This window comes from Oxyura jamaicensis, chromosome 5, assembly GCF_011077185.1.
Source record: "Oxyura jamaicensis isolate SHBP4307 breed ruddy duck chromosome 5, BPBGC_Ojam_1.0, whole genome shotgun sequence".
NCBI classification, from domain to species: domain Eukaryota; kingdom Metazoa; phylum Chordata; class Aves; order Anseriformes; family Anatidae; genus Oxyura; species Oxyura jamaicensis.
Genome location: NC_048897.1, coordinates 154,849 through 170,397, shown reverse-complemented (window position 1 = coordinate 170,397; position 15,549 = coordinate 154,849). Strand labels below are relative to the sequence as shown.

Genomic DNA, 15,549 nt, shown 5'->3' with positions numbered 1-15,549 from the left:
CATCTCTATTGACATTAGAATTTGAGTTCCCTTTTTTTGTCAGTGTTCAGTCCCTTAAAACATGCAGTGCAATAACCTTAAAGATCTGACAGAATTGGAAATTTGCCATGTGTCTGAGCAAGGAAAATAAGGAATGATTAATACTAAATTTTCAGCCAAGAGTTTTGATTTTATAGCTCCCTTTGTAAGTAGGTACCTGCTAGTCCTGAATGAGTCCACTCTTAATTACGATAGTTTAATTATTAATAGTTTAATATTTAATCTAATTATTAATAGTTTAATAGTTAATGTAAAACTCTGATTCATTACAGTATACTTAAGTTTCAATGCTTTGCTAAATTGAAATTGATGTTTGCTTCAGGCATTCATAACAATTTTTTTCCAAATGTAATCCTCCACCAATCCCTGTCTTCACATCATTTGTTTATATCATCCTAGAAACCTCATGTTTCACTAAAATAGAGAAGAATTGAAAATATGTTTTGGTATTCTTGAAACACAAGCACATGTGTGTCTGATATGAATACAAGCTGAAGAAAAATATAGCCAGCATTTCCTTTGGCTATCACCTTAACAAGTCTCTTTCGTATTTGAAACCTTTGTTCTCTTAAATGTACAAGGTGCAAATGGTTAATTTTTTTGGCTTGAATATTTGTTTATTTATTGTTTTGTGATGAATTCCTAAGGATTCTGTTTGAGTTGCAGAAATATGAATTCCATCGACCATTTAATATATTTTTGTCATTTAAATTTTGAGGCAAAATACTTTCTTCACCACATATTTAAGATGAAAATCTAAGCATTATGCCCTTACAAGCTCATCATCAATTACTTTAGTAGGCGTGTGACAACCATTGTTATCCAATGTGAACATATACAGTTCAATTCCTTTGATCACTAATAATTATTTTATTTAATACTAAAGTAAAAGTGCAGATACAGTTCTAGAAAATAAAATCCAAATGTACATTTGCGTGAACTGCAGCATCATGTGTTAAAAGCAAGATGATCACTTACCTTCAGTTTTCTCTTATGCTTCTAAATAGTGTTTCAGGTACTTGAACACTCAATACCTCTAAAAGACTAAACAGTACCATATTATCTTCTCAAACTTCATCTTGTTTCATAATTGCCAGCAGAGACCTGCATGAGAAATGGTAGTTTAAATATAATGTTTTTCTTTCAAGGACTGACTTCAAGAAAGTGTCATTGTCTAGAAAACACCTGAACAGACTTCCTATGGAAGGGGCAAAGGTTGTGTTTAAAAGACTTACCTAACCTATACTTTGCCCATGAATTGCATCTGCTTTTGTTAATATGACCAACTAGAGAATTCAGTTAGCTTTTCACGTTTGAAAAATGACACCATTCATACATTTTAAAGGTTTCTTTGCTATATTGGAAGTATCGTAAAAAATCAGTTTTTTTCCCTGAAAAATGCTTTTTTGGAGAAAAAAAAAAAAAAGTATAGTTTTCCTTCAACTTTATATATACATGGATTTATTTAGCACAAAACAGTGCTCTTGTCTTGCAGGTGCATTCACGTTGCCCTCTAATACAAAATGAAGGTGATAAAAGAAGGTGAGAGACTGAGGACAATTTCATATGGGCCTGTCATATCAACTTTTCTGAGAGAATGCTGCAGCTCTTTTCACTTTCAGACAGAATCTCTAGCCTGCAGTGTGCTTGTTCATCCAACTTGTTTCCTCAGCATCTGAATCTTCTGTGACTTCCCTGGGGAAATTTAGCGGTGCTGCTTAGGAAAAACAAAACAAAGCAAAAACTATTATAAAATAGCTGTTAAAAACATAGCATAATATAAAATAAAGAATTTGTTGTTGTTGTTTTGCTTTTCCTCAAATAAATATTTAAACTGGTGACGTTATTAGGGATATGTTTTATAAGCTACAGACTGACATCAGCACATAGCAAAACAACCAGGTAACAACCAAGTAGAATTTGGAAGAAGAAATTATAGCTTGTTACAGACATGACTTCAGATATGAAAATGCTTTTTGACAGGTTTCCTTGGACTTTGTCAGAAATGACACGCTAAATGAGAAGGTAGCATACTGTATCTCCTTTCAAAAGCACCAACAATACATGTAGAATCTGATAGGTGGTAGATCAAAAAGTCTGGAAATAGTCTTGCAGGTTTTTCCTCTTAAATGCATAAATAAGCAAGCCTACTTCATAGTTACTGAGATAAATAAAGAAAATCATATGTGGCAATTCCATCAGCACTTGTTCAATTATGTTAACAGTTGTATTTTTAGGAGGGTATGGAAAATGCAAAGGATGCTGCTTTTTTTCATACTGTAGAGAAAGTTTGATTATGAGCATCCTATTCTTTCACAGTTTTTACCTAATTTATTTTAGGAAGCCTGCAGCAATTCAAACGATGTATTTTTGCTGCTTTGCTGTCTTAGCCTTAAAAGTGGGAATTTTCTTATAGCTGTCTTGAATCTGCTTTAGTGAAATTGAAAACAAGTAGTTACCATGCCATCTCACAGAGACTTGGAAAGTAGATTTCTGCCCCGCCCCCGCCCCCCCCCCCCCCCCCCCCCAAAACATCAATATTTTGCATAATTTGCAATTATCTTGCATCTCTCACAGAAATGTTACTTTTTAAATTAATACACATAGATTTTTTCCCTTGGTTCTTCTTCCCAGTAACTGTTAGCACACCATTAATGCCTGATGTTATTCTGATCTGAACTTGTTTCCTTTGATCTGTGTCCATTTACAGTGACATTTGCAAGTAGACACAGAAGTCCAGCTGCACGTTTCATCCATACTGAGTAAAAGCATTTTTTCTAGTCTGTAGCCACAGTGTTCTTTGCTTCTTTTAAAATATATCACACATTCAGTGGTGATATCATCTTGAGTCATTAATCTCCGCTGTCTTATATTCTGTGTTTGCTTCAGTGATTATTCCTGTCTGTATTTTACACTTTTACACTTGTCTTTAGGGAATGTCATCTTATTTTCTCCAGTTTATCAAGATAACTTTAGAAAAAACCCATCTCCTATGACATGTAGAGTTCTGGTTTGATGTCACCGGAATATTCGATGAGTGTAAGTTTAGTTCATGGTTCAGTTCATGAATGATATATAATAGATAAAACTCTGCCCCCCTAGAAAGTTAGTTTGATTATTCTTTTCAGTATTCTACCAAAAATGATTGTTGTCGTAACGCCATCTGTAAGTTATGATCTCTTCTTCTTTTCTCTCCCGAACATGGGTATCATTTCTTCTTTTCCAGTCTTCAGGTACTTCATCTACTCTTGGCTGAGCCAGTGAGGAGCTAGGGTCCTAGAGCCTAATACCACATCATACAGCAATGTAAGTGATGATGCACACACGTGACTAATAGAAGACAGCCAAGTGAAAAGTCTTAAGTAATTAGACAGTGGTATTAAAAAAAAAAAAAAAAAAATGCTTTGTCTAAAACAATTTGTCTAAAATGTTAGGACTAGAAGTAAAAATAAAAGTAACTTATAAGGCACTGTGTGCCATAAGATTTAAATTTGGCTGAAAAGTGAGGAAAAAAAGTCAGCACACAGAACGGAATTGAAAAGAATTTGGAAGACAAAGGCTTAAACTACAGTGCGTAAAAGATATCCTGTGGAATCTGCCCCAGACCTTAAGAGTTGATCCAAGTAGTATTATTTTGAGTAATTATTTCCACCTATTGTTTGTTCTCTTGCAGTGAAGGTCTTTGTAGAAGAAAGCATTGTGACTACAAGTGTTGCAGAATGTTGCTCTTCATCTTGAGCTCTGGAACAATTGTCTTTAAGCTAATATTGCTAAAGATTTTTGAGTAATGGATCCAGCGATTTGGTGGTTATACAAGCAGATCACGATCTCTGCAAGCTCAGAACTTATGGAGTGGTTTGCATTTCAAGCTCTAGTTCCATTTGTATACATTGGTTTATGCAGAGCCGGATAGGAAGATTGATGACCCTTCTTTCGAAGCATTTGCAATACAAATTGGGCTAAGTGCTGTACCTAATCTCCATGGCTTAGGATCCCTATAGCTCTTGTTGAAGGCAGTAGATCAGTCTTTGAAGCTGCTAGATGGTTTTTTTTTTGTTTGTTTATTTCTTTCTTTTTTTTTTTTTCAAGTGACAAGGCTTATGATGATTTTATTATAATGCTTCTGTTAATTATTCACATACAGATTTTTTTCTTGAAGTCAGAACTTTTGTACGCTTCTAGATGTGTAGTTGGATTCTACCCAATACTGGAAATAAAATTGTGCTTTTCAGCTTATCCACTATTTGTGATTGGATCTGGCTACTTATTGGGTATAGGAAAACACTTCAAGACGGGATATTATTTGTTTTTCTCAGTAGTTTAGCACCTTGAGGTAGGAAATTTAGATTGGCTAAATTGATTTTTGTGAAACACGTTAGCTCTATTGCATACATATCCGTGGCTGAGATAAAACTGGCAAGTGGTGGTTTCATTACTTTTCAGATAACTCTCTTGTTGAGATAGTAGACCTAGCACAGGGATAGTTTAGTCATCTTCTGTTACCGTAAGGTGAGTGAATACCTGCTTTTATGAAGCACAAGACTTTTTTTGTCTTGTTTTAATTGTATTTCTTTTGAAGTAGGTCAAAAAACACTGAGTACTTGTGGGTTTTTGTTTTTTGATTTTTTTGATTGTTGGTTGGTTGGTTGGTTGTTTTTAGTTCCCTGAATGGAGGTATAATTTACTAACAAAACTTGTAGAAAGTATGTATGTAGAAAGTCTTATCTAGACAGTTTTTTTGTTTGTTTGTTTGTTTGTTTGTTTTTCCTTAGGAGCTATTTCACAGTTTAAATTAACATTTCTTTGCTGTTGCATTTTTTCTATTTCTCATACCATATCTTATTTTTTTGTATATTGGTTCTGTAATGTTACAATCATTAATAATGTGTTAATGTTAGCTGCACACTAGGAGACTAAAATGCAGGCTGAATTGGTTGTGGAAAAATACTTTCAATGCTGTTTGAAGAAAATGGAAAAAAAATAATATAATGAGATGTGGCATACAAGAAAGTACAGGGATGTCACCATGTATATTTCTGTGTTGGTTTATGTACTTGTAACATAATTTATTGTTGTCTTTATTGAACAAAATCTTCTACTGTCATTTTATTAATAGCTTCGTGCAATTTCGGAGAACAGGTTTATGAAATCTGAAATACTGTTGCAGTGGTTAGTAAGTCAAGTCTAGTAGCTTATTGTTAGCGATTTTTTTTATGGCACAGTTTTGAGCATAAAAATTTGTTGATTTTTTTTTAATGAACTGAAAAAATCAAATTTAAAAGTTTCTGTATGGCTGTGAAGATGTAGCCTTAACAATATGTATTTGCATTACAAGTAAAAGCAGTCTTAAATAGCTAGTCTGAGTTACTATGAGAGACAAGACTATTCAATAGCCAGCATGAGCTACAGTTACTTAAAACTAGCAGCAGCAGCTTTACATTTAACTGGCAGCATTCAGCCATTCAATCAATTTGCAGATTTGGTCCAGCTCCCACCAAAATGAGCAGAGTTCTACTATTGATATCAAATTGAAATGGATTGGGACTTTGACTGACATGTTGTAAATAGCTTAATTCTAATAATGATTTTGAGTGTGCCCAGTAAAGTTGAAAAATTTTAAAATATTGTCACATAAAGTATTGAAAAGGTGCAAACTGCCTAAAGGTCAGAGAGAAAATAGGGCTGAGGGAAAGAAATACACCAAGCTGAAAGAAGACTTAAAGCCTCAAACATGTACGGATACAAAATCGTATCAGGAAAAAGAGAGAACATTTCCCATGAAAGCCGTGAATGTGGATCCAGGTGTTCTATATGTCAAAAAGGGGCAGGCTTCTGCATGAATAATGCCAAGGTCAGACATACACGGTCATTTTTCTTCACCATTTAAACTTCTGCAGTGGTAGATGTTGTATAAATTCCTGAGGAAAAAGTGTGTTTTTGTGAAATATTAGAACTGAAGACTTGTTATGCTGAGAATACTGGGACAAGACAAGCTGTCAGCCTCCATGCAGCAAGGGAGGGAATGGTCTGGCAGAGGCACAACAAATTATGAACAGGAAAACCAGGCGCCCACAGCAGAGTCCACACAGCAGAGAAGCCCTTCATCCTCCAGCACTCACTGCAAGCTTCACGCCTGGCTCAGGGCGCATGCCATGCAGAACGCTGGCCTTTCCTGGTAACGGAGAGACTGGAGGAACAGCCAAGGTGGTGTCCAGTGCCACCATGAGGTGCCATGTCCCTGTTGACACCTGGCACGTATGGGTCTCCAGAACCAGCCGCTCTCCCAGCCTTGAGGCTCCTCACCAAACCAGGGGAAATGGCTGTGAGATGGCCTGGCTCTGGGCATGAGGTGTTCTTCCTAGCAGAGCCGATGTGGAACAAATGCAGAGGCATTCAAAATCAGACACTTAAAATTCTCAAAATAATTGGAGCATGTCCCTTAGTCTCCCTCTGCTTGATGCTGTTTCCTGGGTTGTTGCTGACAGCAAACTGAGAGCCACCTATGCAATGATCTGCAGTATAAAGTTCTCAAAATAAATGCAATAAATTTCATTTGGGTAGGGTTTTTGAAAATTGTATTACTATTTGTTAGCTGATTTGGAACTACTCTAATAGTTTATGAATATGCTGGTGTTAATGATGACTGTATGTGTTGGATGGTTTGAGCTTTCCTTTATTTGTCTGCTGAACATGAAGTGGTATTTTAGAAAATGCAAGCTTTGAGGTAGCTATCTCATGAAAAACTCTTATAAGTGATGTTGCCAGAAATATTAGTTCTGTTTTGTTTTATATTTTCCTGGCTGAACTATACACTTGACTAGAAAGGTCAGATCTTAGAAAGAAGCCTCAGACCCAAAGAGCTGAAGTTTCTGGCGAGACTTTAAACTCTCCCAAGAAAAAGGAAGGAAATATTAACAAAGCACTACTGACAAAGGTCTAGAACATACCGGTATGACTAAAATGCATTTAAAAATGTTTACTCCCTCAAAGCTGGTATCCTTACCACCTAAATTAATAATATACTTGTTTAAAGACAGCTGACAGGAAAAAGAAAAGAGCAGCAGGTTGTTTTAATCATGTTCTTTGGTTAGCAATGGGCAACAACATTTGATGCTAAACCATAAGGTGCTCTGGCCTGAGCTAAAGAACAGGCACAAATGTATTTTGTTGCTGTGGGTTCATGTGTATTGTCTGAGTGTGTTTCCACAGGGAAAGAGCTATTTATTTTAGAGCTTGAGTACTTTTGTAAAACCCCAGTAAAATGCCGTCTTGCTTTCAATGTAAATGGTTCTTATGCAAAGGAAAAGCATGCAGGCTTGAACTTGAAGTGAAACTTCCATTAATAAAACCCACAAAGGTCTTACTTCCTTTTTAGTGTATACCCAGAACAGTCACAAATAAGAGAGAACAGCATGGTGGCAGCAACAAGAATCAAGGAAGCTTACCATCTGAGATTTTACAGAAATGATGTTTCTAACTGACTTTTATTGCTGTTAGAAGTGCTTTAGGTGCAGCTCAGATGTTTCTGAACATCTGGCTTTAGGTGCACACCTGATTAATGGGAATAGCTGCCAAAAAGTTTTATTCTCAGTTACATTTAACATCCTCTGTGAACAATGCAATTGTACAATAAACAGTAGAATTCAGAAGCACAAGTCGGTGTTTTTCTAAAATACAAATAATGCTTATGGAATAAGCACAGAAAATTTCTATTTACTGGGTAATTTATTCAAGTTAAACAGTTGTCCCAGTTTTCAGTTAAATGTTTTCCAATTAAAAACTTGTCCCAGTTAGACAATATAATAAATTATGAAATAAAAAGTTGTACACTAAATATTTTATCATTTTTTGAAAGTATCTGTTTAAGGACTTTTTTTAAATAGTTCAGAATTTAATATGATTAAACATGACCTAGTCAATTGTGTTTTTTAATTAAGCAGTATCTGTGATAACTTTATATTTAGTAACGAACAATTCTTGGTATGTGCAAAAATAAGGTTAAAAAGTTTTGTAATAAACAGCCAAATTAAAACACATTTTAATTGTCCCCTGAAGAAAACTCATAGACTAGAAATAGTTATGGTTACTTTAAGCACTTAAAAGTTAAAAACAAAAATAACTAAAAAAAAAAAAAAAAAAGCCATCGCCATTTACATTTTATTCAATATTTAATGAGTATGTACATGTTACAAAAAAAATCTGGGGAAAAAATGCTAAAAGCCTTTAAAAACATTTTTAGGCTGTTCTAATGGGTGTTCAGTATTTGTAATAGCCATGCCTCCCCTTTTTATTTCTTTAATTTTTGTACTTATGCTTGGAAAAAATTAAATATGGACATTGTGTGTCATGTAATTACGCAGTGAGTAAGGGTAGATATATTTGTACATGGATTTGATCTGGAAAAGTGTACTTTATGGACAAAAATTGCTCAGTGCATTCTTTCAAAGGATGAAAAATTGATTTTGTCTGTAAGACCTGATTCTGCAAAAATGCCGAAGGGAAACAACATTTTTGTTTTCCCAGACCATGCTTTGCAAGGGTCTTTTCCTCCCTATCAAAACTTGCCTTGTGTAGTTCTACTGGTATTTTGTATTTGTACTACATTCAGTCTCTAAGACAGGTTAATTGAATCAGGGTCCTTATAAATATTTTTAATTTAAATAGCAGTGAAGCTATTGTGATAAGAATTCAAGCTTAATAGACAAAATTTTCAGGAAAAAAAAAATCATTCTGCCATTCGTGGATTATCATGTAAATAAGCATCAATATTTCTAAGTGAGTTGCTTTTAAAAAATAAAATAAAATAAAGAAACATTTTAATGCCAGGATTTTATTGTTACTTGATGTCAGTTGAATGGTTATCAATATCTAGCTCAATATTGAGACAGAATATCAATATTGGCTCAGTAATCTGTGAAATAAAATCAATGCAAACGAAAGATACAGATAAAGTTTGCCCATCAAAATACTACAATATTACCAAAAATAAGAATGAGGATAAACAAGGATACATGCATCATAAATGATGCACATAGACAAACTTTACTAATAAATATTAGCCTGTCCTTTGGAAGAATATCTTTTCACTGTAAACTGAAAATATTTTACAAGATAAACGAGGATATATGCATCATAAATGATACACATAGAAAAAAAATATTAATAAATATTATCCTGTCCTTTGGAAGAATCCGTCTTCTCTGTAAACAGAAAATGTTTTACTTGATATGAGTTGTGTTATCACTATGTGCTAGATTAATTAATTCTTTTTAATGACAGGTACCAATTAAAGAAATTAAATGCTTTTCTTCCAATTTGATTTTAGTATGACTGCAGTTTCATTGAGAACAATGAATTACATAGTATTAGACATTCTTCTGAAAAGAAAGAAACAGCTGTCACCTGTAACTACAGTTACGTGCTTCCTGTTAACTACCCAGATTTTCAGTCACCTAAGTAATTTACATATCTAAGAAAATCAGACACCTTGAAATTTGTAAATCTGGCATTCCACTGATTTAAACTTAAACACAGATGGTGCTGAATGGAAAAGTAGTCTAATTGTCTGGCCCACAACAAGTGGCAATCCATCATCCTCTTTGTAATCTCAATCCTTAGCAACGCACACCATCAGAGGTGACATTGTGGCCTCTCACCATATAAATGCTATTTTGTATCATTTCATTTTTAATGATAATTGAAATTATATATACTCCTTTTCAAATGTTTATTATATTTGAATATAGAGTGTTTTAATAAGTAACAATAAGTAAAATGTTAATGATGTGAGAAATTAGTTGGTCTAGGTCTAGTATCTAATAAGAACTGTCTCTGTCAGAACCAAATTTAACTTCAGTCCTTAAAACATAAAAATGAGCTTATTGTCTGTGTTATGTACTAACTTCAGTAACAACTGCTGCTGTTGCTGAACTTTAGGAAAATTCTTGTGTTAATACACATTTACCTCTCAGAAAGTCTAGTTAAATTATGCACAATCTAATGAAATCAAGATGAATTCTGAATTGCCTGCTCTGTCATGCTGATGAGCTGAACCAGTTGTCTGATCTCTGGTGTGTGTGTGACAGTGACTAGTATCAGCTCGAGGAAATGCGATGCAGTGGAAATGATGGAATGTAGTCACGAGAGACTTTCCTGTGTCTGAGCAAGAGGTTGCCTTCTGCTTTGAAGCAAGATTGCCTAATCGTACATGTTTTTGACTAATGAAACTGTGGCTGCTCTGATAAATCCACAGATAAATGTCTAATCCTGTTTTAAAATGTGACTAAGTAGTTGTTTACATGATCAGGGAAATAAAAACGTCAGGCTTTTGTCTTTTTATCAGCCAGTACAGCCTATTCCTAATGCTAACAGACATCTCTTGAGGAATCTGCTAACAACCTGAGGCCTGTTGAAGCTATACATTTCACCTACAATATGTGCTGCAAGTAGTCATTGCACCAACACATAAGCCAAGTTAACTGGGCTGTGTGGAGCTTATGCTAAAACAGCATTTATGTTGTGTGGCTACACATAAAGCTATGCCACAGTCAATAGAGTACGTCTGATCTTGAAAAGTCTGTCAAGAAAACAGCGTCTGTCTGGGGTAAATTTCCAAAACCTAGTGGGTGAGGGATGGCAGTAAAGAAAAGCCTGCTTGCAAAGACTTGGTCAAAATTGAAATGTGTTGCTCTTCCTAAAAGAGAAATGAGCAACGTATCTGATTATTCTCCATGCACAAAATGTGCATTACCTAGTCAGAATTTCAGAGAGAGGAAAACCAGTTAGTCTAATACCTGTCCACTCTTCCCTTCATAAAGAAGGAAAACAAAAAGTAGGCTGTTATTGCAAAAACAGTAGTAAAAGAAAACTGAAAACAACAGGAAAAGAAAACTGTACCATCTTCCTTCTGGTTACATAGTAACGTGCTGTTAATGACGGAGCTGAGAACTGCGGGAATCTGGGAGCTCCTACTGCCCCAAAGTGGGAAGCTCCTGCAGAGAATGAATTTCCCTGAAATGAGAAGCCTGTTCAACTGTGTCTCATTCCCAGGGAAGGAAAGAGGAGAGAAAATCATTGTATTAATTTACGGAGTTTTTAAAGCACCTCCTGAATGCCTGCATTCAATATATTGCATATACTTTGCAAAAAACTACATCTCCTCCCAAAGGACTCTGCAGGCAAATAATGCTGTGCAAGGTAAAAAGCAAACAGGCCTTCTGCACCGGGTGCAGACTGGGTGCGTGAATCTGACTGCAAGATCTCCCCAGATGCTTTCTTCCTATGTATTGCATAACTAGCTATTCCTGTGAATTTTCCTTTCATATCTCAAGGGAACAGAGATGGAGAAACAAATCTGGAGTTAACCCCTTGTCTACCAGCAGATAGTAGCATCTTGTAAGGGGTCTATATGCGTGAATGTTTGGGTGCTTCCTAATTTCTGTGTTTATTACTAGTTACATTACTGTTAGTAAGTCCATGTTTTAAAGTACAAAATTCTGTGTCAAATTGCAAACAGAAGTAAGATAAATGAACAAAATAATGAAACCTGTTAGAATGCTTTGCATTTTCCAAAAGGATACTATGGAACAAATATAAATATAGTGTGGAATATCTTTGGCTGCTGACATTGAAATTAAAGAGTAAACTTGTGTTCACATAAATTCTGCAGATTTGAGCCCTATTCCCACATAAAAATACACATTCTCATGGAAAAAAATATATGTCCCTCGAGGCCTCATCTTTTGGCAAGCAATTCTGACCCAATTCATTTAAAAAAAAAAAAAAAAAAAAAAAAAAGGAAAGAAAGAAAAATTGTAGATTACGTCAGCTTTTTCTTCTTTATTCCCACAGGCACAGCAGCTAACAGATCTGGAGCAGAAACTAGCAGTTGCAAAGGATCAATTGGAAAAGGCAGCACTCGACAAAGTAAGAAGTGTAACGTGATGCAAGCATGTTTATCAGCTGTGAATGTTTCAGTGTAATTTGACAAAAACAAGTGGAATTATCGCAAAAATTCAGATGCATGCTTAATTGCACATAGCTGGCAGTTACCTTACTGAAGTCAGTGGAACTAATTACGATGCATGAAGTTAAATACAGCTGTAAGTTATTTAAGAAGTGGGAAATGAAGTTAGAAATAAAGATCTCACAGATCCACTGAAAGCAGAATGTTCTTTATGCATTTAAATGCACTAATGAGAATATGCCTGTTAGCTGACACAATTTTACCTGAGGTTTAGTCTGGATAGAAATGTCTGTTGCTTGTTGGGATCAACTGATGTAACAGAGTGAGCTCTTTGGAGGGCAGAGGTGCGCTCTGAGGACAGAGAGGCCATGAGGAATCCCTAGGGAAGCAGTTTATCAGATGGGAAAACATTTCAACATACTGCTAAAGACTATTCTTTTAAAATGTTTGCGTGTACATAAACTATTGTTTTTAATAGTTTCTACTATTTTAAAGTTTCATTAAGCATGAAGAAAGTATGCCCCTTGCACAAGAGCATTTTTCGTTGGTTATCAGTATTGCAATAATTGAAATCTTCCTCTTGATGATGGATTTACCTCCAGCACTGCAAAATGTCATCTACACAAGCAATGATCACAGTAGCACTATCCAAACCTGTGTGTGTTTCTGATGTATCAGGTATTTATTACTTGTACACTGAACTGACCTACTCCACATATTAATTGAAAAATGTATACATATTCACAGCCATGCTCTCTCACTAGTGCTGTCTGTGGCATTGCCAAGAGTGCTTGTAGTAAATATATTCAAAATGCAGTTATTATAATTCAGTCACTTCTGAAGGAGGAAGTAAAGAACATTTGACATCAGGAAGTTCTAATGAGAATGCTATTAAGAAATTCAGTCTGCAAATTAAAACGGGATTTGCAGCACACTCAACTGACTTCGCTGACCCTATGTTTCATTCTTAGGAAATACAGAATTTTAATTTAGGGCTAGGCTTACTAGAAGCCTGCAGTTGTCTTCTGGTAAATAATCATTGAGAAAGTCTTTGGGATTACATTGTTGCTCACATGCTGTGAAAGCGCAGTGGAAATGAAGCAGGTAAACAGGAGTTAAACAGCAGTGCAAATGAAGGAAAAGGACAAAGTTCACACCAGTGAAATTGCGAACAGCTCTATAAGACTAGAAATAGCCATGCTTGACTAGTTCTAACAGCAGAGTAATAAGACCATTTAAGCTTCAGGTACCTTTTTGCCCTGGTCGCGAGCTTTTCTTGCTGAACTAAAAATAGTTATAGATGTCCAATCGTTCATCCATGTTTTCAGCGAAGACTTGGCCTTAACCGCTTTGAGAATGTTAGCACATGTAGTTTCTGCTAAAGGAATGAAATTGGTGTAGAAAGCAGAACACATTTTTGGAGTGTGAGCTGTATTGGAAATGAATAATTGAACGATTGAGTCTCAAACTGTGGCTATAAATAGGCATAAAATCATATTTTTCCTTTGGGAGGATATCAGAACTCTCTTCTAAATATTTGTTTTAAATATTGTTAGCACAGATGGTAGACTTAGTGTCGCTCAACAGTGTATTTACGCTGCAGTATTTTTCTAGTTCCTGTGATGGATCCTTGGAAAACTGACATTTTTTGCATTACCACAGCCCAAAGTATTCAGTACTACATTCAACCACGTATCAAGAGTATAAACAGGCCTGGTAAATATAAAAAAAAAACACCATGCATCATGTTTTTACAGTGTCTTTGGCAGGCAGACAGTCTATTTGACCCACAATTGGGTATATGCAATGTCATTGAGAACTTTGTCAAATGACATCTTTGGTTCCGATGTTGTTTCCATAAGATGTACTCTCGTGCTGCCCATTTATAAAGCTATTATCTGCAAAGTCAAAGTTGAATTTTGCTACCCTCAGGATGAAAACAAAACACCTTATTATGCTTTTACGTCTGTAATGACAAAATGGCTGGCTGTAGCCAAGACAAAGCAAGCACTGGCGAGCAGCAGAGCGAGGTGAGAGGATGAGAAATTATCAAGAGGATTTTGGGGATCAAGAAGCTACTTTCCCCCTAGAATCAAGAAGAGCCCTATTCACAGAAGCCCATGCTTATTATCGTGAATGTGTTTGCTGATGTTTAGTGGTGGTGCATCAGGTGCCCAGGCATACACACACACGGTGTAGGAAGCATTCAGGGTCATGTAGTGCTACAATGATTGAGACCATATCTTCAAGCCAAATTAGACAGCCTACTGCCTCTGCCAATTTAGCTGATTTGGGCTATGTCAAATGGCAATTTCAGTTCTCTGTATCTGTTCTTGAAAAGGCAGATAAAAAGATATATGACATAAAAGAAGAGTGGACAGTATTTTCTCTTGTCACTTAAAAATTAAAAGATCCCCAAGTCAGATGGATGAAGTAATCCTTACTCTTTTACACTGCTATTAGGTCAAAGACTTATCATCCTGAATCAAGGTTCATACATTTTAATTAGTTACTTGTACAAAATGTTGTCCTCTTTGATGATAATCTAGCTTTCCTCCTCACTGCACACATCTTAAGCGAAAGACACTCCATTTTGTCTGTTTGCAAACAAATGAACTCCTTTCCATCTCCTGTTTCTTTGATTTTCCTTACTGAGCTCTGTATGAATAGTTTTTTGTGGTTGTCTTTGGTCCTGCCGCTGAAGCGTTCCCTGCTGACTCTTGTTTATTTACTTTAAAAAAATAATAATAATAAAAAGGTGATTATTTCTTTCAGAGTGTCTCAGTTATGTGATAGAGTCCCTAGCTGAATTTCAATGGAAGTTGATCTGACATAAAACACAAAATATTAGCCAGGATCTAAAAACTAGTTGTTCAGCAAATAAATAAAATAAAATAAAAATGATGAATGCTAAATCCCATGGCTTTAGATACTTATACAACTGTGAAATATTTTTATATCGTACATGTAACATCTGACACATGTAGAATGTTGTATTTTACACATCTATATCCCATCAATTTTTGCCACGGTTTATTTGATGATCCTTTATGCATCCCTTTATTATGTATCTTCTAAAAAATCTTTGAAGGCCAAAATGTGTGGATGCATTCTGTATTTCTAGGTGCAATTTTAATACAAAGACTAAAAGTGAGATATTTTTTAACACCAAATGCTGACTAACTCCCCCAAAATTAGTATAATAAAGTTACTTCAATAACCAAGGTTTGACTGAAGTGATTTGCAGTGATAGAATAAAGATTTAAAAAGAGATTTCTCCGGTACAATAGTTACCTCACTGTTCATACTGCCTCCATGTATTTCAGTGATGGACTGTTTTGATTAACATATCTATCTGTATTTCTATGAGCAAAATAGCAGTATTCTATCTCAAGTTACAAGCGCTGTCCTATAATTATGAGAATAGCAGTGTATTCTCCAATTGAAAGGTTAAAGCACAATAATGGATATGGACAATCATATTCTTAACAGATTGAAAGGCCTGTGGTTTATTTATTATATGGCACAATAGCATAATATGCACA

The 15,549-nt window shown here is 35.3% G+C and overlaps 1 protein-coding gene across 6 annotated transcripts in view; it reads left to right on the top strand.

The window, feature by feature from the left end:
• The window catches only part of LUZP2 (leucine zipper protein 2), a 187,373-nt gene that overhangs the window by 129,624 nt on the left and 42,200 nt on the right, over positions 1–15,549 (top strand). For all 6 annotated transcript variants that reach the window (XM_035329071.1, XM_035329072.1, XM_035329070.1 and 3 more), the window contains one exon: positions 11,890–11,964. In XM_035329071.1, the coding sequence (XP_035184962.1) occupies positions 11,890–11,964 (75 nt within the window). The remainder of the gene's footprint in view (positions 1–11,889; positions 11,965–15,549) is intronic.